The sequence below is a fragment of the Bos indicus x Bos taurus genome, chromosome 21 (assembly GCF_003369695.1).
Source record: "Bos indicus x Bos taurus breed Angus x Brahman F1 hybrid chromosome 21, Bos_hybrid_MaternalHap_v2.0, whole genome shotgun sequence".
NCBI lineage: Eukaryota > Metazoa > Chordata > Mammalia > Artiodactyla > Bovidae > Bos > Bos indicus x Bos taurus.
The window spans coordinates 21,527,104-21,548,105 of record NC_040096.1 but is presented as its reverse complement, the minus strand read 5'-3'; the positions used below and the strand labels follow the sequence as shown (position 1 = coordinate 21,548,105).

General features: G+C 50.9%; 1 protein-coding gene across 1 annotated transcript; it reads left to right on the top strand.

Annotated features, from left to right (window-relative positions):
* Positions 1-3,809: 3,809 nt before the first annotated feature.
* Positions 3,810-20,187, top strand: IDH2 (isocitrate dehydrogenase (NADP(+)) 2, mitochondrial). The gene is made up of 11 exons (XM_027520852.1): positions 3,810-4,055; positions 12,399-12,490; positions 13,880-14,045; positions 14,538-14,698; positions 14,790-14,933; positions 15,786-15,922; positions 16,104-16,255; positions 18,605-18,717; positions 18,890-18,987; positions 19,062-19,154; positions 19,778-20,187. The coding sequence occupies exons 1-11, from the start codon at positions 3,941-3,943 to the stop codon at positions 19,863-19,865; spliced, it is 1,359 nt and encodes a 452-aa protein (XP_027376653.1). The 5' UTR covers positions 3,810-3,940; the 3' UTR covers positions 19,866-20,187.
* The last annotated feature ends 815 nt before the right edge of the window (positions 20,188-21,002 follow it).

Here is a 21,002-nt window from a genome sequence, read left to right as displayed (position 1 = left end):
CTAACAGAAGCAGATGATATTAAGAAGAGGTGGCAAGAATACACAGAACTGTGCAAAAAATATCTTCACGACGCAGATAATCACAATGGTGTGATCACTCATGTAGAGCCAGACATTCTGGAATGTGAAGTCAAGTGGGCCTTAGGAAGCATCACTAGGAACAAAGCTAGTGGGGGTGATGGAATTCCAGTTGACCTATTTCAAATCCTAAAAGATGATGCTGTGAAAGTGCTGCACTCAATATACCAGCAAATTTGGAAAACCCAGCAGTGGCCACAGGACTAGAAAAGGTCAGTTTTCATTCCAATCCCTAAGAAAGGCAATGCTAAAGAACACTCAGACTACTGCACAATTGCACTCATCTCACACACTAGTAAAGTAATGCTTTACTAGCTTTACCATAAACTTCCAGATGTTCAAGCTGGTTTTAGAAAAGGCAGAGGAACCAGAGATCAAATTGCCCACATCTGCTGGATCATTGAAAAAGCAAGAGAGTTCCAGAAAAACATCTATTTCTGCTTTATTGACTATGCCAAAGCCTTTGACTGTGTGGATCACAAAATTCTGAAAGAGAAGGGAATACCAGACCACCTGACCTGCCTCTTGAGAAATCTGTATGCAGGTCAGGAAGCAACACTTAGAACTGGACATGGAACAACAGACTGGTTCCAAAAAGGAAAAGGAGTACGTCAAGGCTGTATATTGTCACCCTGCTTATTTAACTTCTATGCAGAGTACATCATGAGAAACGCTGGACTGGAATCAATATGCCGGGAGAAATATCAATAACCTCAGATATGCAGCTGATACCACCCTTATGGCAGAAAATGAACTAAAGAGCCTCTTGATGAAAGTGAAAGAGGAGACTGAAAAAGTTGGCTTAAAGCTCAACATTCAGAAAACTAAGATCATGGCATCCAGTCCCATCATTTCATGCAAATAGATGGGGAAACAGTGGAAACAGTGACAGACTTCATTTTTTTAGGCTCCAAAATCACTGCAGATGGTGACTGCAGCCATGAAATTAAAAGACACTTACTCCTTGGAAGGAAAGTTATGACCAACCTCGACAGCATATTAAAAAGCAGAGACATTCCTTTGCCAACAATGGTCCATCTAGTCAAGGCTATGGTTTTTCTAGTAGTCATGTATGGATGTGAGAATTGGACTACAAAGAAAGCTGAGCACTGAAGAATTGCTTTTGAACTGTGGTGTTGGAAAAGACTCTTGAGAGTCCCTTGGACTGCAAGGAGATCCAACCAGTCCATCCTAAAGGAGATCAGTCCTGAGTGTTCATTGGAAGGACTGATGTTGAAGCTGAAACTCCAATACTTTGGCCACCTGATGCAAAGAGGTGACTCTTTTGAAAAGACCCTGACGCTGGGAAAGATTGAAGGCAGGAGAAGGGGACGACAGAGGATGAGATGGTTGGATGGCATCATTGACTCAATGGACATGAGTTTGAGCAGACTCCGGGAGTTGGTGATGGATAAGGAGGCCTGGTGTGCTGCAGCCCATGGGGTTGCAAAGAGCTGGACACGACTGTGCGACTGAACTGAACTGAGCAGGGAATCTGCACATGACCTAGACTCAACAACTTAGTTGAAGTTGACTGAAAATGTGCAAGGGTGGGAGTTTCCAATTCTGCTGACCCCAAACTGGAGGATCTAAGCACCTTTCCTTGAAACATCATCTTTCTCTGAGGTGGCTTCAAGGCTAGTAGTTATCACCACCAAAAATTCCAAACAAGTACAATAAATAGGGACTCTGGTTCCTTCTCTTTTTCCTTAAAAGAATGATGGACTCTTAGCCAGGTATATGGATGTGAACTGGCTTCCCTGGTGGTTCAGACAGTAAAGAAGTTACCTGTAATGCGGGAGACCCAGGTTTGATCCCTGAGAAGGAATGACTACCCACTCCAGTATTCTTCCCTGGAGAATTCCATGGACAGAGGAGCCTAGCAAACAAAATGCATATCACTCAGTCTTTACCCTCAGGGTCACAAAGAGTCGGACATGACTGACACTTCACTTTCATGCGTATGAACCAGAGTTCTGCTACTTCCCAGCTGTGTCTTTTTGAGCAAGTGTTCTAACCTCTCTGAACCAATGGAGCTGACACCAACCGCCTCACCAAATGATACTGGATGGACAAGGCTGCCATAGAGCTGGAGCCCTGGGAGGTGGGGCAGTGAGAAGAGTTTAATCGGAAGATTTTGCCTTGATTATCCTGGGCTGCTGCTGTGCTTGCAAAGGACCCATATGTTCCCACCCTGATCCCTCTACAGGTAAGGGCCAGACTCTGGAATACGCTGAGACTCTAGTACTGCCTCTTGCCAGGTCTCAATACCCTGGTCCACAATATAAAGAAACAATATGTGGAGGGCAATTTCTTTATAACCATTTCAGATGTGGCAGTACAGGTAAGTTGTACATAACAGAATCTGATCTTTTGAGCCAAAAGGAGGCTGGGGGGGAGGGCATTCTCCCAGTTTATAGGTATAAACAGTGAGGCCTTTGTACCTGATGATACTAGGATGGCATGAAAGCCAAATACCAGAGGCTTCCACGGTCTCTGCTTGTGGGTTTTTGTTTTTTTCTTTTCTTTTTTCTACTTGGGTTTTGAGCAAGAGAATTGGGAACAAAATGAAAGGGATGATGGGTTATTCTGGGACATGCTGGCTCAAGATCAGGCCTCTGAATAAGGCCTTAGACTTTGGGGGGGCCCCCAAACAGCCCCGCTTTGGGCCCAATCTACTAGATCTCTGGGCCAAAGCGGTAGCTCTGCCTGGCTGAGGCAGGGAGAAGGAAACTTTGAAGTCAGTAATTCAAGGTCACTTTGCTGGCCCAGCTCCATCTGGCAATGTTGACTCTGAGGCAATGAAGGGGAGAGCTGGGAACACAGGGCAGAAAGAGGTGGCTAGCATTGGAGGGAGCTGGTGTAACTGGGAAAGTGGGGGGCTGGCCTCAGATGTTTCTAAATAAAACCCAGCCCCAGCTGAGACTTTGGTTGTTTATGGCAGAACCGACCAGTATTGTCTTTTGTATGAACAGGCAAAAACGTGCCTGGTAGATTATTCAGCCAGGCTGCCTGAGTACTGCCTGATAAGCATCGGTGGTTGTACAGGGTGTGTCAAGGCTTTAACATATGTTTTTTCACCCAAGTCTTCTGGCAGCCCTGTTACTGTTATCGTTCCCCTCTCGGAAGGGAGGGTACAGACTCTGGCTACGCTGAATGACTTCGAGGACTAGCAGCTTGACCTGCTGAAGCAGTGGGACTCCAGTTCTTGAGTCGGGTCAGTCTACCTAACGCGTAGGAGGATCCGAGAGCGAATCTGAGAAGACCCGAGGTGGCCATGATTTTAGTTCAAGAACGCGGAACCCGCACTGGTTTAATGCGCCCGGAAATTTCAGCCCAGCCAATGCGAAGGATGCAGTTGTTTGTTCAAATTTGCCTTTTTGGGCTTAAGCTGATGCGTCAGCAATTGACACTCTGGTTTAAATAGGGCATCCTGGAATGAGAGTTATTCCTCGCTAACGGGTCCCCCAATCCTCCAGCTCCCATCCCCTGCTCCCGGGTGCCAGTCGGTCTCAGCGTGTTCCAGGGTCTGGCCTTTACCTGTAGAGGGATCACGGTCTCACTCGCCTCTCGCTCCCGTGGAGCCGAGCCTCCTCCGGTGCCCAGGGAACCCCGCGGGGTGCGGGGGCGGAGCCTCGGCTGGTGCAGGGCCGGGGGAGGAGTCCCCCAGGCCGGACTCCGCCTCCTCCCGGTGAGGCCCAATAGGGTGGCGGCCCCGGCAGCCCCGCCCCGGCCCTGCCCGCGCGGCCCGCGCTTCGCAGGCCTTCGCAGCCCGCCGCCAGGCAGCAGCCGGCGCTCGGATCTCGCCTACCCGGGTTCCTTCGTTCGCTCATCCGCCAGTCCGACCGCCCACCCGCTCGGGATGGCTGGTTACCTGCGAGTCGTACGCTCGCTCTGCAGAGCCTCTGGCTCCGGGTCGGCCTGGGCGCCAGCAGCCTTGACAGCCCCCAACTTGCAAGAGCAGCCGCGGCGCCACTGTGAGTGCCACGAGGAGGGTCCGGGCGGGGTGCGCGCCCGGCACCGCGACGTGGCGGCCTTCCGGGCGGGGACCAGCGAGCGCGACCCGGGACGCCCGCGGGCCGGGGACGGCGGGGTAGAGCACACAAAGAGCCGGCGCACGGGGGCTTGCTCCCTTGCCCCACCTTCCAGGCTGTGCCAGTCGCAGGGGTGGGGACTTGAAGAAAGGTGGCAACTGGTAGCCCGGGGCGATCTCGGCCCTTGCAGCCCTGTGCCCCCAGATTTTCCCGCAGGGGGTTCTGGGGGTATCCCGGGCTCAGAGGGTATCCTGCCCGCCCTGCGCTCCTGGAGGGAGACAAAGCAACCGAGTGCGTGCCGGAGCGCCTGGCCCGTTCCCCAGCGAGAGGGAGGGTCTCGGCGCGGTCCCCGATCAGACAAAGGAGGGGAGGGAGGAGGCAGCCACTTCCCCTTCCTTCTCACCCTGGGCGCTAGGTAACCCCTGCTCGCTGTCAGGCACTCGTCGGCTATTTTTGGAGCCTTTTAGGCTACAGCTGGAGGAGCGTCCTTTTTATTTTCGCTTTGTTTGGACGCCCCCGTTCTCCTTGTCGACGCACTTGAAGCTCCATCCTGGGGCCTGTCCTTGGCTTGACCGGCCTCTTCTCGCCAGCCGGCTCCCGCGCCACTCCTGGGCCCTGCCCAGCTCACCCGACCAGGAGACCTGGCAACCGAACCACAATGTCACTTTTCCAAATCGTGCGTCATAACTTCTGTGGTACCCTTAGTCCACTGCTTCGGAGAGACGGCAGTAGTCTTTTTTTTTTTTTTGGCCTTGCCAGGTCTTCGTTTCGGCATATGGGATCTAGTTCCCTTATTCGGGATCGAACTGGGGCCCCCTGTATTTGGAGCACGGAGTCGTAGCCACTGGACCACCAAGGAAGTCCCGAAACGACAGTAGTCTTGATAAGTAGGGCGTCCAGGGACGGGGGAGCCTGGTGGGCGGCCGTCTGTGGGGTCTCACAGAGTCGGACAACACTGAAGTGACTTAGCAGCAGCAGCAGCAGCCTGAACTTCCATTACCAAGGCAGGCTTGCCCCTCTGACATTGGTCTGCCCCCTGGCTGTCCATCGCAGGCTGCAAAAGGCAGGGAACAATGTGGGTCCCTTGGCCCTGGCTACTGCCTGTTGCCATGGAAACCCCTCTCCTGCCTGGCCCGCAGCCCCTTGGAGTGAGGACAAGGGGGTGGGGCCCAGGCAACTTGGTCTTACTGCTGGAGTAGGTAATCTTTAACCTAGTGTGGGAGCAGCTGACCAGAACCCAGAAAGGCCCCGGCCCTCTCCTTTCAAGGAGAAAGGGGCATTTCTGTTTTTGTATACTCATGGAATTTGTCTTTAAGGAGCCAGCCCTGCAACTCAAGGTTCCATGGGTCCCCAGACCCCAGACAAAGTTTCCCATATGGCACCACCTTCAGCAAAATATGGCAGGAGTTAGATACATTCGCCACTTCTCCCTTTTATTTTTTCTTCTGCACATATGGTAAAAAACAAAATTAAATTAAAAAAAAAAAAACCACATAAACAAGAAAACAGAGCCCCTTTGGGGGCCTGAATTTTGGTAACATGTAAAAAGAGCAGCCAGTGGCAGGTCCTTTCAGAAGCCCCTAAGAGGGGTTTAGTTATTAATGAGGAGAAAGCCTGGTGTTTGAGTTGGACATGCATGCGACCGTACAGTTGTGACCTCTGCTAGCTTGTTACTTGGCAACACTGCTGGAGACAGAATACTTGGCATTCCCCTTGATGACAAGAAAAGAATATGCTTTGGCTAAAATACTCTTGTGTTTTTGCTGCCGGGTAATTCCCACACGTGTCTCTTTCTAGTTTTGCAACTCACAGGCCTCCTGCTGGTGGTGGTTTTGATAAGTTCGCCTGGGGAAGTGAGGGTGGGCTCTTCTCAACCGCTCAGCGGGAACTTTATCTGGCCTTCCTTCGCTCCGCTCCTAGCCTTGGAACTTCTTAATTTCCTCACCCCCCTGTTCCTCAACTTTTCAGATCTCCATGACCTGCTTCAGATCTTGGTGACTTGTTTACCCTTTTAGATTTCAGAGGAAATTATTTAACAATTGTTCGAAGTTGTGCAGACCTATCAGTAGTGTTCTTACGTGTTCTCCACTGAGCCTTGTTTCAGCTGCATCAGATAAGACCATAGCTACCCCATCAGACGTGGCGCTGCTGCTGCTGCTGCTAAGTCGCTTCAGTCGTGTCCAACTCTTAGCGACCCCATGGACTGCGCCCGCCAGGTTCCTCCATCCATGGGATTTTCCAGGCAAGAGTACTGGAGTGGGGTGCCATTGCCTTCTCCGCAGATGTGGCGCTAGGGGTAAAGAAACCGTCTGCCAATGCAGGAGACATAAGAGATGCAGGTTGAGTCCCGAGTTGGGAAGCTCCCCTGGAGAAGGGCATGGCAGCCCACTCCAGTATTCTTCCCTGGAGAATCCCATGGACAGAAGAGCCTGACATTCATAAGGTTGCAAAGAGTTGGACACACTGAAGCGACTTAGCATGCACGTACCCCATCCGGGGTGTTTTGGGTGGTCATGTTTCGGCCCTGTAGGTTTTAAAGAAAAACTTCTGGAAGGGCCTGGGGCCTGTCCCCCAGATCCTTTATGGAAAGCTGAGGCCTCTTTTACTGATTCCAGGATGGGGTGTTGGAAATTGCTCTCTGATTACAGGAAGTCAGCCTTGTGACTTGCTCTGGAGTTTACACTTCTGTAAACCCATGTTTAAAATGCCAACAGATGGCAAATATTAACGCGATAAATTGTGAGCTACTCCAGCCCGTTACCTGGCCACCCAAGTACATTCGTGATGGTCTGGTGCCATTTCGTGGTGAGAACTCACCGGCCTCTGTGTGGTAAGGCATCCCGGGATGGGGGAGGGGATGGAGTAACTTTCTGACCAAAGAGTAGGTTATGACAGGGCAGCCCTGACCAGACTGAACTGACCGTAGCTTGACATTCATTCATGGACTTCAGCAAATATTGTGCTTCTACTATGTGCCAGGCACTGTGCCAGGGACACTCTGGGGACAGAGCTGGGCATAAGGGACAAAGACTTATGGAGCTTAAATCCTAATGTGAGGAAGGACAGTAGACAAGGTCGAAGTTGGCTAGTGTGATGTACGTGACAAGAGCCAAGGAGAACAAATAAGGCAGAAAGATGCGGGCGAAGGTCTGGGTAGGGCTGCCAGGTAAGACCCCAGTGAATGAAGGATAGTAAGTCTCCTATACGACCTAGTTCTGTTCCTAAGACCCATTTGTTCGTAAGTCCAACAAAGTTAGCTTAGGTACCCAGCTAACACAATGGGCTATTTAGTACTGTACTGTGATAGGTTTATAATACTTTTCACATGAATGGTCCATGAAAAAATAAAGAAAACATTTTTAATTGTACAGAACAGTGCCTTGAAAAGTACAGGAGTACAGTACAACACTGGCACACAGGTGCTGGCATCGAGTGAACAGGCACGAAGAGTTACTGAGTGGAGGTGGGAGACGGTAGAGCGGAAGGGTCGTCAGCAACATGAGACGGAGGGCAAGAGACGGAGGGCAAGCTGCGGTGTCGCTCACGCCGGATGCTGGTGGCACGGGTTCCGGTTCCTTGCTGGAACCAGATGCATGTTCGAATCTTTGAAAGTCTGCATCTTGAAAGTTCATACGTAGGGGACTTACTGTACTGAGGGAATAAGGGAATGAAAACAGGCCGTTTAGTGTTCAGGGGAAGAGGGAATGCTGATGCCAAGGCCATGATGCAGGAGGGTACCTTTGCTTGTTGGAGAAGCAGAAAGTCAGGCTGGCTCAGAGCGTGCGATGGGAGATGAGATCAGGCTGTGGGGGTTGGGGGGGCTTGTAGGCCACTTTGGAGGATTTTGGCCTTTTCTGAGTGAAAGAGGAGGCTTTTCAGGGCTTTGAGAGGAGTGTAACTTGATTTACATTTTAACAGGACCGTTGCTAGCATCAGGGACCTGGTAGGAGGGTTGCTTGGACCTTGGTGGCAGTTGGATTCTGGGCTTATTTTGTAGGAAGAGCCTGTAGAATGTTTGTGATGGTTTGGACGTAGATGCAAGAGAAAGGCAGGCGTGAAGGAGGACACCAAAGAAAATGCTAGAGCCTCTTCTGGAATTGCTGCCCAGCCTTCTTGAACCCTCAGGAATTGGGGGCTTCCCCCCACATTCTACTAGGTCTCTCTGCTGACAGGAGCGTGGGTGGGAATGTGGTGCAACCAGTCACATAGACAGAGGCGGGTGAGGGGTGCCTGTCACGGGAGGGCCCTTTAGCTCAGAAGCTAGATCTCTTTACTTGAGCAGCAAGTAGATCCTGAAACCCGGGCTGGGTTTTGAAATCCTTACTCCATGTTCCCTGGCTGGGAGTTGGCCTAACGGACCTCTTGGGACTGGTGTAATTCCATCCTACACTCGGCCCAAGAGGATAGTATTTGTGCAGTGGGTCATCTGAAGATTTCATGGTGACTGTTACTTGGATTTCAGGTCACCTGTCACCACCTGTCTCCCAGAGAGAGGCAGATGGTGGGGTTGTCTCCACCATAGTGGCTAAACAATAGGCAAGCTTTCAAACTCAGATGCCTTGGGGTGCTCTGGAGGGCACATGGCAGGGCTCGGACAGAGGGAGAGGCTGACCTCTATCAGCCTGTCCTTCATCCTTGCTGTGGGCGAGCAGGGGCTCAGTGGGATGAAGTGACTCCTTCTTTAAGAAGGACTGGATTTTTATGTATAATCTTTTTTTTTTTTTTAAACTGGTTTAAACTGGTTTAAAAAGCATTTTTTAATTTCTTATTTTTTTACGGTGGTAAAACTGCACAAGAAGAACTTCCACCTTAACCATTTTCATGTGTGCAGTTCAGCGGAGTAAAATACACTCACCTCGTTGTTCAGCAGTCTCCACAGCTTTTTCATCTTGCAAAACTGGAGCTCAGTACCCATTAAACAACTCTGCTTCCTTTCCTCCCCGCCCCCGCCCCTGGTAACCACCATTCTACTTTCTGTTTCTGTAATTCTGACCACTCTAGGTACCTCATGTAAGTAGAATCGGACAATATTTGTGTTTTGTGTGACTGTCTTGCTTCACTTAGCAGGATGTCCTCAAGTGTTTTCCACGTTTAGCACGTGTCAGCATTCCTTCCTTTTTAAGGCTGAATAGGCTTTCGTTGTCTATATATAGCACATTTTAAAAAATATTCAGATTAAAATGTATTGTTCTTCTGAGTCAGGTATAGGAATTGTGAAAAGCTTGGGTGATATAGTTATTAAATCCTTACATACTTAATACTATTTCTAATTTATTATGAGTTACTTCCCAAAAATGTTAGTCACAGCTGAATTGAAAAAGTATTTGAGTACTACATAAAGTTTCCATGCTATGCTAAGTCACTTCAGTCGTGTCCGACTCTGTGTGACCCCGTGGATTGCAGCCTAACAGGCTCCTCTGTCCATGGGATTTTCCAGGCAAGAGTACTGGAGTGGGGTGCCATTGTCTTCTCCGAAAGTTTCCATAGGAGCAGGCATATAAGGCTTTGTCATATACTTATGGAGAATTGTTGTAGGTGTTACAGTTTATGAGGTCCCCAGTTTGACTTAATGGGTTGAATAAGTCTCTGCTACTAGCTGCATTGTAATTTCCAAAAGTAATAATGCATGTAATTAGAAATAAAATAAGAAAAACTTTTTTTTTAAACTTTTTATTTTGTATTGGGATATAGCCGATTGATGGTGTTGTTTAGATTCCACATATAAGGGATGTCATACGATGTTTTTCTTTCTCTGTCTGACTTGCTTCACTCAGTATGACACTGTCTAGGTACATCCATGTTGCTGCAAATTATTTCATTCTTTTTAATGGCTGAGTAATATTCCATTGTATATATGTACCACATCTTCTTTATCCATTCCAATAGAGAAGCTTTTTAAATTAAAGATCTTCTTCTCAAAAACAAATAAGTTATTTGGGAAAGGTGGTGATGTTGTTTATATAAGTATACCACATTGTAAGTCTGATCCAAAGGGAATTTACCATTGTGGAATTTGAAACAAAAGAACAAGTGGCAAAGGCTATTGAGGTAGGGCCAGATCCATCCCCGAAACTTGGAAGCGCTTCCTTTTTTAGTTTGAAAGCAAGTACATCCATGTTTAAGTTGTGTGGGGCCCAGTTTTGGAAAAAACTCAGAATCATGAACATAGTTTAACTTTTTGGCGAAAAGTTTTTTCTTAAACATCCTGGATTAGTTTCCAAAAGGTTCTTTTCTCATCTTGAATGTTCATATCACACTTTATTTCTCCATTCATCTGTTGATGGACACTTGGGTTGCTTCCACCTCTTGGCTATTGTGAATAATTCTGTTGTAAACATGGTTACACAGATAACTTTTTGAGACCCGGCTTTTAGTTATTTAATCAATTTTTTGAGGAACCGTCATACTGGTTCCCATAGTGGCCCCACCATTTTCTATTCTCACTAGCAATGTACAGGGGTTCCAATTTCCATCCTCATCAACACTTGTTACTTTATGGCTTTTGTTTTTGTTTTGATAGTAGCTGTCTTAAGGGGTGTGAGGTGGTGTCTCATTGTGGTTTTGGTTTGCATTTCCCTAATGATTAGTGATGTTGAACATATTTGTATGAGCTTATTGACGGTTTTTTGAGAAATAGCTATTCAAGTCCTTTGCCCCTTTATTAATCAGGTTTGTTGTTGTTGTTGAAAGGGCCTGTTTTTTTAAGCCTTGGTCACCAAACAGCATTAAAAAAAAAAAGGAAAAAAAAAAAAAAAAGACCCACTACAAAATGACCCACCCCACAAACAAAATGAGCCACAAACAAACAAGAAGACCCACCCCACAAACAAAATAAGCCTCTGCTGCTGTGGCTCACACCTCCGATCCCTGTTCCCAGCTCCTTTGGGCAGTTGCTTTGAGGAAGGCTGACACTTGACTTTGATAATAATGCCTCTTGCTCTCTCTGTTATCAATGGTGATAGTGATAGGGTTAGTCACTCAGTCGTGTCCGACTCTTTGTGACCCCATGGACTGTAGCCCGCCAGGCTCCTCTGTCCATGGGATTCTCCAGGCAAGAATACTGGAGTGGGTTGCCTTTCCCTTCTCCAGGGGATCTTCCCAACTCAGGGATTGAACCTGGGTCTCCTGTATGACGGGTGGATTCTTTACCATCTGAGTCGGTTTTCCTTCCCCCCCTCATTCTTTAAGGGTGGGCACTGCTGTGTTGAGGTGTTTCAGGAAAGGCCATTTACCCTCGACACCTGGTTGTAAATAAGCGGGCCCTGTGGTCTCTGAGGGTTTGACATTTGCATACACAGCTGGGAGGGCTGCCTGCTGTGGTCTTGACATTGAACTCCCCCACTGAGGTGTGGTGTCCACAGGCTGCTGTGCCTGAAGCTTAGAGCTTGAGTGGAGCCCAAGCTGAGGCTGAAACCTTTAGGACTGGCCCCAAATGGACCTCTCCTTAGGGATTTGGATTATGGTAGCCTTAGTACATTTAAAGGTCTTCCCCTGGTAGCTCAGCAGTGAAGGTTCCACCTGCCAAGAAAGAGACGGGGGTTCGATCCCTGGGTCAGGAAGATCCTCTGGAGAAGGAAATGGCAACCTGTTCCAGTGTTCTAGCCTGGAGAATTCCATGCATGGACAAAGGAGCCTGGCAGGCAACAGTCCATGGGGTCCCAAAGTGTTGGACATGACTGGGCAACTTAACAGCAAGTACATTAAAAGAAATTGATGGCTCTCATCACATTAACTCATAGAAGATGCATCTGAAAATTAAGCGAGCTAGCTCTACAACAGCCCAACAGGTCCAACAGGTTTCTGCAGGGCCACTCCTGCTTTAGACCAGACTTGCTGAAGGTCCAAAGTCCCCACTGCACCTTGGGAGGAGCTGGAGCAGTGCCAGCCGTGTTCCATCTTGTTCCCTGGGGGAAGAAATATTTGGAGCCTGTGTTTGCTTTCTGCTTCTCTCCGTCTGGCCCACAGGGGCATCCAGAGGCTATGCTTGAGCCAAGGCCCTGGGATCTATCCTGACCCTGACACAAGCCATGCTCCCTGGGTCTCATTTTTCTTCCTTTTTAGATTAAAAAAAAAAAATCTGTTTGCACATCTTTGGAGAGTGAGTCATCCGGCTACACATAATTCACTTGCTGCTTCTGCAGGAGGGGGAGCGAATGCTGGGCAGTGGGACCTGGCTGACACGCCTCCCTGCGTGGTGAAGGGTGGGTCTGGCCAGGAGGAGAAGGGCTCTCCCACCGACCTCCTCTTCTCACGGCTGTGATATGCTGTGCGTGTGTCTGGTTCTAGATGCCGACAAGAGGATCAAGGTGGCGAAGCCAGTGGTGGAGATGGACGGCGATGAGATGACCCGTATTATCTGGCAGTTCATCAAAGAGAAGGTAGTTCCCTCCCAAAGTGGGCGGCCTTGCACATGGCCGGCTGGGCTCAGTGATCAGTCCCAGCTCCTGTCTCCTGAGCCCTGCTTCAGGTCCCCGGGATTCACCCATCACCCTGGTGGACAGGAGCAACCCTATTTGTCTCCTTCCACCCACCCTTCTGTCATGTCCAGACCACTCATGGGCCTTGTTATTTTATTTATTTTTAAAATATTTATTTATTTGGCTGCATTGGGTCTTAGCTGTGGCTCTCAGGCTCAGTTCCACAGCATGTGGGATCTTATTTCCCAGACCGGGGATTGAACCCACATCCTCTGAATTGGAAGGCAGGTTCTCAACCACTGGATCACCGGGGGAGTCCCTGCTCTTATTATTTTTTAAAATACTTCTTTTTTTGGCTGTGTCAGGTCTTCACTGTATCATGGGGGAATTTTTCATTTCGGCCTATGGACTTTAGCCGTGATGCAGTCTCAATAGTCATGGTGCGTGGACTTAGATCAGGCACGGGACTGTCCTCAGCCATCTTTGTCTTGTACCAAGGTTAAAGCATTTTAAAGAATGTGATTAAACATAATCGCATATCATGTCTTTTTTTTGGCTAAATTAAGCTTTTGTTTTACTCTTCAGATTAATTAACACATATATACAGATACAGGAAATATAAGAAACACACTGGAGGAATTCAATCTGTGTTGCAGATTGCATATTTATCTCCTTTCAGAGAGCTGGCACAGGTTGACTTATCCTTTAGGAGTTTCTTTTTTGTTTTTAATTTATTTTTTATTGAAGTACAGTTGAGTATGTTGTCTTGATCCACTGCGTTCCGATGCACTCCCTTGAGGGAGTGAAAGATGAGCAGGGATCATGAACCTTTCCTTAGCCGTCTGGGGATGTCATCGTGAGTCGTGGCGTGGTGTCTGTTGGGGACAGTGATGTGTTTGAGCCACCACTGCACGTGGTTCCCAGGGTGGCTGCTTGACTGCTCCAGAGTCTCTGTGGGCTGGGTCTGCCCAGGGGAATACACGGTCCATGTGAAGACCCCCGCCTTGTGTGTCTGTCCCCAAGAACAAGGTTGAGAATTGCCGCTTCTGAATGGGGAAGGAGAGGGAACCCACTGTTCGGAGAACTCTAGATGTGTTTGGAGTGGAGTTTGGCTGAGTTGATGGGCCACTGCGGGGGATCGGTGGTGTTTTATGTGGTCCACGCTGGGGAAGAGCCCTCCAAGGGGCTTCAGCCTGATCTGCCAGCCTCTCTCCAGAGCCCCAGCTTCCTGCCAGCTTTGGCCAGCCCTCCAGAAGTCTTTCTTCTTCCCCTTCCACACGGGGTGAACCCAGGTGCCCCTGAATCCCAGTCAATCTGGGCTGATGCCTGGCCCTGGCTGTCTGTTTCTAGCTCATCCTGCCCCACGTGGACGTCCAGCTCAAGTATTTCGACCTGGGGCTCCCGAACCGTGACCAGACCAATGATCAGGTCACCATCGACTCCGCGTTGGCCACCCAGAAGTACAGTGTGGCTGTGAAGTGTGCCACCATCACCCCCGACGAGGCCCGTGTGGAAGGTGCGAGGGGGTGGGGGTGGGGCAGCTGGGACGGTGGGGGTGGGGACAAGGAGTTGGAGGGTCGCTGTCTTAGGCTGAGCGTGGCGGGTGGGGCTGGAAGCACAGCGTCTGGACTGAGGCTGTGTGTTGCCAGGTTCGTCAGGCTGGGCTCCGCCCAGCGTGAAGCGGCAATGATACGGCTGACAGAGTGCTCACCGTGTGCCAGCTACTGTTCTGGGCACTTTACACACAACATGCATTTAAGTCTCACAACAAGCCAAAAGGCCAGGGGTTTTATCAACGGTTTCGTTTTATGGGCTCTTGCCTGAGGTGACACAGCTGGATCTTGAAGCTAAGAAATCTGATTCAGGAGCGCCCATGGCCACTCTCGACTCTGCTGCTTCCCCAGGGTGGTTTTTAGGAGCCCCCTTCTAGCTACATTCCCGCTTAGGGTTCAAATCCTGGTCGGAAGGTTTGGGCTGCAGTGGGGCCACTTCCTCTTTGTCCTCATAGAGTTCAAGCTGAAGAAGATGTGGAAGAGCCCCAATGGAACCATCCGGAACATCCTCGGGGGAACGGTCTTCCGGGAGCCCATCATCTGTAAGAACATCCCGCGTCTCGTCCCTGGCTGGACCAAGCCCATCACCATTGGCAGGCATGCCCACGGCGACCAGGTTGGCCCCGGTGGGAGTGGGGCTCCGAGGGCCTGGGACAACCTGCCCCCAGCTGGAGCCCTGGGCCTGAGCCATCTTCTCGTCTCTGCAGTACAAAGCCACAGACTTTGTGGTTGACCGGGCTGGCACATTCAAGGTGGTCTTCACCCCGAAGGATGGCAGCGGCCCTAAGGAATGGGAGGTGTACAACTTTCCTGCTGGTGGCGTGGGCATGGGCATGTATAACACGGATGAGGTGAGCAGCGGCGCCTGGGCTCCCTCCCCCACCCATGTCTCTGTCTCCAGCCACATCGGGTTGGTGGTTCTGACTCTTCCTGTGTCGGTGGCCTGAAGGTCTGAGGCCTGAGAGCAAATGCATCTTTAAGTGTATTCAGGGGGCCCTATGGTACGCCTAGCATCCTGTGCTCATTCTCGGGTGCGTCTTGGGGCATATTGGTTGTCAGCTCTTGGTTTACAGCAAACTGGGTAAGTGCTTCTTTCCCTCCCTACCCCCATTTCTTGGCTTTCCTTTCCTCTGTGGTTGGCCTCATTCTTAGGCCGTGAAGAAATGGCCAACGTTGGCTCCGGGCTTATCCCTGCCAACCTGGCTATCCTGGCAGAAAAGAGCCTTTTTGGCTCCTGGTTCCAGCAAAAGTAGATGGCTTGGGTCACATGGCCATCTCCCAGCCAATCGTGAAGGCCCAGGGGAGGAAGGGCTCTGACTGGATAAACCCGGGACACAGGAAAGACAAGTAGGTGGGCTGAGGGCATGGCCCCACCCTAGCCATATGGTTTTGGAAATGGGGAAGGTGATAGCTTTTCCAAGTAAAGCTGGGCGTCTGCTTTCTCCCAGAAATTGGGAGTAGGGTGCTGGGCCAGCAGCAACAGCAGATGCTCACTCCAGGAAAATAAAAAGTGAAAGTGTTTGTCGCTCAGTCGTGTCTAACTCTCCATGTCTGTAGCCCGCCAGGCTCCTCTGTCCACGGAATCCTCACTCCAGAGGGCTGGGTGAACCCTGACTGCCTGGGTCGAGTGCGGGGAGGGGACTGCTGTTCCCAGGGCTGGGCCTGCCTGGGGGACCATTCCAGGGACCTCTCTCTCCCTGCAGTCCATCTCAGGTTTTGCACACAGCTGCTTCCAGTATGCCATCCAGAAGAAGTGGCCACTCTACATGAGCACCAAGAACACCATCCTGAAAGCTTACGACGGGCGCTTCAAGGACATCTTCCAGGCCATCTTTGAGAAGTAATGGCTTCTCCCTTTACTGTTTCCCAGGGAGTCCATGACCCTCCTTCCTGGTCCGCTCAGTCTTACCCACCTGGGGAAGCTGTCCTAGTGTGTCTGTCTTGGCCCTGAGACTCAGGGAGGGATTCCCCAACCTGTCAGCCTCCTGCCCTCTCCTCACCACAAGCCCTTTTGCTCCCAGGCACTACAAGACTGAGTTCGACAAACATAAGATCTGGTACGAGCACCGGCTCATTGATGACATGGTGGCTCAGGTCCTCAAGTCCTCAGGCGGCTTTGTGTGGGCCTGCAAGAACTACGATGGAGACGTGCAGTCGGACATCCTGGCCCAGGGTACGTGCCCCGCGGGGATGGGGTGGACCGTCGTTTTTCCCTTGCTGGGAGAGAGGGTGGGCCGGGAGTCGGGGCGCTGGTTTGCACACCCTTTTGGGAGGAAACTGCTCCAGTGGAGCAGCTGGACTGGGGCTTGCCTGCTCATCACAGGGTCTGCTGTAGACACATGGACCAGGCGCTCTCTGGTGTCTGAGTGAGGAAGGGTCATCTGTTATGTTTGGACTGGGTTATTGCTAAGGCTGCTGTTCCAGAGGAAGTAGTCCACAGCAATTTAGGTCCTAAAGGCCAGGCTTGTTAGCCCTGAGGTTGTTCCCATCCGTGAAAGGGCCTATCCATGCAGGAGATGTTCCTGTCCATGCAGGAGACTCAAGAGACACGGGTTCAGTCCCTGGGTTGGGAAGATCCCCTGGAGGAGGGCATGGCAGCCCACTCCAGTATTCTTGCCTGGAGAATCCCATCGAGAGAGGAGGCTGGTGGGCTACAGTCCATGGGGTCACAAGGAGTCAGACATGGCTGAAGTGACTTAGCACAGCACAGCGCATGGAAGGGCCAGGTGACTCTGCTTGGCTCCAGATTTGGACGAGGTTTGGCTGTAGTAGAAAAATGGGAGTAAGTATTCGGTTGACTGAAAAGTTTGTTCAGGTTTTTCTGTAACATCTTTGGCCAAGTTTTTAGCCAACCCAGTACAAGCAGATGGTCTTTAAATTGCAAAGAATTTGTTCTGCACAGTAAATCTTGTGGATATAGGAGAATATTGGGGGATGATGGCAAACCCCCCAGCCCTACAGCATCCTAAAAGACAAGCTGAGTTGCAGCAGAAAGCCATTAGGGAGGAACAGAAAGAAATATTCAGTTGTAATGGGAACGAGGGGCTTCCCAGCTGATTCAGTGGTAAAGAATCTGCCTGCCAATGCAGGAGACGAGGGTTCGATCCCTGGTCCAAGAAGATCCTCTGGAGAAGGAAATGGCAACTCACTTCAGTATTCTTGCCTGAGGATCCCATGGACAGAGGAACCTAGGCTCCAGTTCATGGGGTCGCAGACAGTCGGATACAATTGAGCAGGCACAGATACAGTCATATTGGGACTGAGAGCAAGAAAGATAATGGGAAGAGGCAACATGCATGCATAGGGAGTGGAAGAGAAACCAGGCTTTGTGAGAGAGGGAGGCGAGGTCTAGCTCCCATGAGGAAAAAGTAAAACCCATGTCAGGCTGCAGTGAAAAGGCAGAGGGTCTCTGTACTTCATAAAAACCTTCGACTTTATTTTGAAAAGTTCAGTGTGACCCTCTCACTAGAACAATTCCTATCTAGGATGGAAGGATGACAAGCCCTAGCACACAAGAGAAAGGCATGAAGTGTATAAGGACTAGTGAGTATGAAGGTCCCACATGAAAATGGAGAAGGGATCCCCCTTTCTCTGCCCCAACAGCAAAAATTCTTAGGCAAATAATTTCCCTCTAGAAGTTGCCCACTTTTTCTTTCTTGGGCATTTATAGTTCTTATTATGGTGCTGTGGGGTGCTTTTGAAGCCCAGGAGACCTTGACCATAGTAAACATTGACATCTGGATTTGAAAAAATTTGGAAGTAGATCACAAAGCTCTTTTTAAATTTTTAAATATTTATTGTTTTTTTGACTGTGCCAGGTCTTTGTTGTGGCATACAGGATCTTTGATCTTTGTTGCCGCCCTTTGGGATCTTTAGTTTCGTCATGTGGGATCTAGGTCCCTGACCGGGGATCGAACCTATGCCCCCTGCTTTGGGAGTGATGAGTTTTATCCACTGGACCACCAGGGATGTCCCAAATCGTAAAACTTTCAAGTGGCCTAAAAGAGCAGAGAGCTTCCTGGGTAGCTCAAACAGTAAAGAATCTGCCTGCATTTTGGAAGACCTGGGTTTGATCCCTGGGTTGGCAAGATCCCCTGGAGGAGGGCATGGCAACCCATTCCAGTATTCTTGCCTGAAGAATTCCATGGACAGAGGAGCCTGGCGGGCTACAGTGTGTGGGGTTGCGAAGAGTCGGTCACGACTGAGCAACTAACACACATACTCAAAAGAGCAGATAAAGTGATGACTGTAAAATAGCTGGCCACAGGCTTTATTCTTCCTGCTTGAATGAGCCTCTTGGTCACCTGCCAGGGTAGGTGGGTAGAACTTTGGAGCGGGGGGAGTCTTGCGCCCTGGGGGGCCATAGATTCTGGGGCACGTGGAGGTAGAGGATGTGGGTGTATGCCAGCAGGTGAATGAGAACCACCTCTGAGTGCCACCTGCCCTGTGCTGGGCCCTGGAGACCCAACACAAGTGCCTGAGGAGAGGTGCTGGCACTGAGGGGGGTCTTCCTGCTCTCCAGGCTTTGGCTCCCTTGGTCTGATGACGTCCGTGCTGGTCTGCCCGGATGGGAAGACCATTGAGGCTGAGGCTGCTCATGGCACAGTCACCCGCCACTATCGGGAGCACCAGAAGGTGAGTGCCAGGGCGGTGGCTGTGTGCCCTTCTATCCCTGGAGCCCAAGCCCACTGGCCCTGAGGGCTGGGTGCATGGGCCTGGTCCTGTCAGTCTAGAGGGGGCATCTGTGTCCAGGGGGCCTTTTCATTGGCTGCTTGGCTCTTCATCCCCCTGCGACCTCTTCCTCCAGGGCCGGCCGACCAGCACCAACCCCATCGCCAGCATCTTTGCCTGGACGCGTGGCCTAGAACACCGGGGCAAGTTGGATGGGAACCAGGACCTCATCAGGTGAGTTGGTTCTGGGCAGGTTCTGGGCTCCAGCTCCATACAGCTGGGGTCTCACTCTGCCCCGTGCCCTGCAGGTTCGCCCAGACCCTGGAGAAGGTGTGCGTCGAGACGGTGGAGAGCGGAGCCATGACCAAGGACCTGGCGGGCTGCATCCACGGCCTCAGCAAGTGAGTGGTCTGGGGTCAAGGCAGGGCTGGGCTTCCGGGGGCTCAGGGTCAGGTGGATCGTAGCCCAGGGTCCCTTGTAGAGGCTTCTTCCTAAGTCAGCTTGGCTGCCAGGGGACAGGACAGGTCCATGGCCCTGAGTGATGGTGGCTGGGGCTAGCCTCCCCACACCAGGCTCAGTGAATGGGTCCCTGTCCCTAGGCCGGCTGCTCAGAACCTTCCATCCCCTGCCACAACCACCTCCTGGCTTCTCTCAGAAGAGCTTTACTGAGCTGCCTGTTGTAATCTGGAAAAGCAAAGCCAAGCCTCGCTGGGTTCCTGTTGAGTTTGCTGTGGCCCCCTCCCCCGCTTTTTTTTGCCCACTCCATGCTGTATGTAGGATCTTAGCTCCCCGACCAGGGATTGAACCTGCACCCCCTGCAGTGGAAGTGCAGATTCTTAACCACTGCACCACCGGGGAAGTCCCGCTGTGGCCTCTTGACAGTGCGCTCCAGGTAGCCTCTGGCCTGTAGCCCTCCGCACAACGGCACGAGAAGCCTACTGTCTGGACGCTGCCCTGGATGCGGCGGCAGCGGCGGGGCGGCGTCTGCCAGAACCACTCTCACATGCACGTGCTCTCTCGACAGTGTGAAGCTGAACGAACACTTCCTGAACACCTCGGACTTCCTGGACACCATCAAGAGCAACCTGGACAGAGCTCTGGGCCAGCAGTAGCGGGCCAGGGTTGCTGCCAGCTGCCGAGCTGGCCGGGCTGGAGGCGAGCGGGCAGCCAGGGGTCCCCCTGCCCCCCCGACCGACACGCCCCGCGGCGGAGGGTGAGCCTCTTAGCCCCTGTTAGGAGGCCTTTCTAGGGGACGTTTTTTTTTTTTATAAGCAAGAAGTTTTTAAAAGTATCTGTGTGTTTCCCCTCATGGTGACGTGAGGCAGAAACAGTGTGTTTTACCTCAGCCGGTGGTATCTTTTGCATACTGTAATTTATATTGCCCTCGGGACACATGGTGCCATATTTAGCTACTAAAAAGTTCTTCACAAAACAGGTCTGCTGTGTTTGTCCCTGAGGGGAAGGAGGCAGCCAGGGCTGAAGAGGCAGACGCCTTCAAAGGGCTGGTGGATTCCAGCAGGGGCAGATTGGGATGCCCAGGCTGCCGCAGGCCTCTGCGGTCCAGGGGCCGGGTGCGGGGGGTGGGGGTGACCGGGCAGCAGGTCTTCGTGGGGCGTTCACTGGGATTTCCCAGCACGTTCTGGTTTCTATATCCTCTTCTCCTTTTTGAGAGTAATCACTTCCCACTTGATTCTGGTTATACTTTTTTGTGTTTTGTTGTTGCTGTTATTGTTGGTTTTAACCAACAATATTTTTTGTCATTGTTGGTTTTAACCTTCTAAACGTCCCCAGACCTCTTGATTTGCCTGTTTCTCAGTCCTCAAAACAGGTCCCACAGAGTCACCGCCTCAGTTCTCTTGCCCACGGTTGCTTAGAGCTTGAGCCTGGGAGTGTGCGTGGGGCTCCCGTGTGGTTGATCCAGGCCACTGAATCCCAGGCTCGGGCTCCTCTTCACTATTTTTTGGCAAAACTAGAACACTAAGATTATAGAGTTGTTTATACATGCTAGTGGTAAAGAACCTGCCTGCCAACGCAGGAGATGTAAGAGATGCGGTTCGATCCCTGGGTCAGGAAGATCCCCTGAAGGAGGGCATGGCCACCCACTTCAGTATTCTCGCCTGGAAAATCCCACGGACAGAGGAGCCTTGCGAGTTACAGTTCATAGGGTCACAGAGTCGGACTGAAGCGACTTGGCAAGCAAGCAAGCAATACAGCTAAACAGATCCAATTTAAAGGGCTGTGCTTTATGC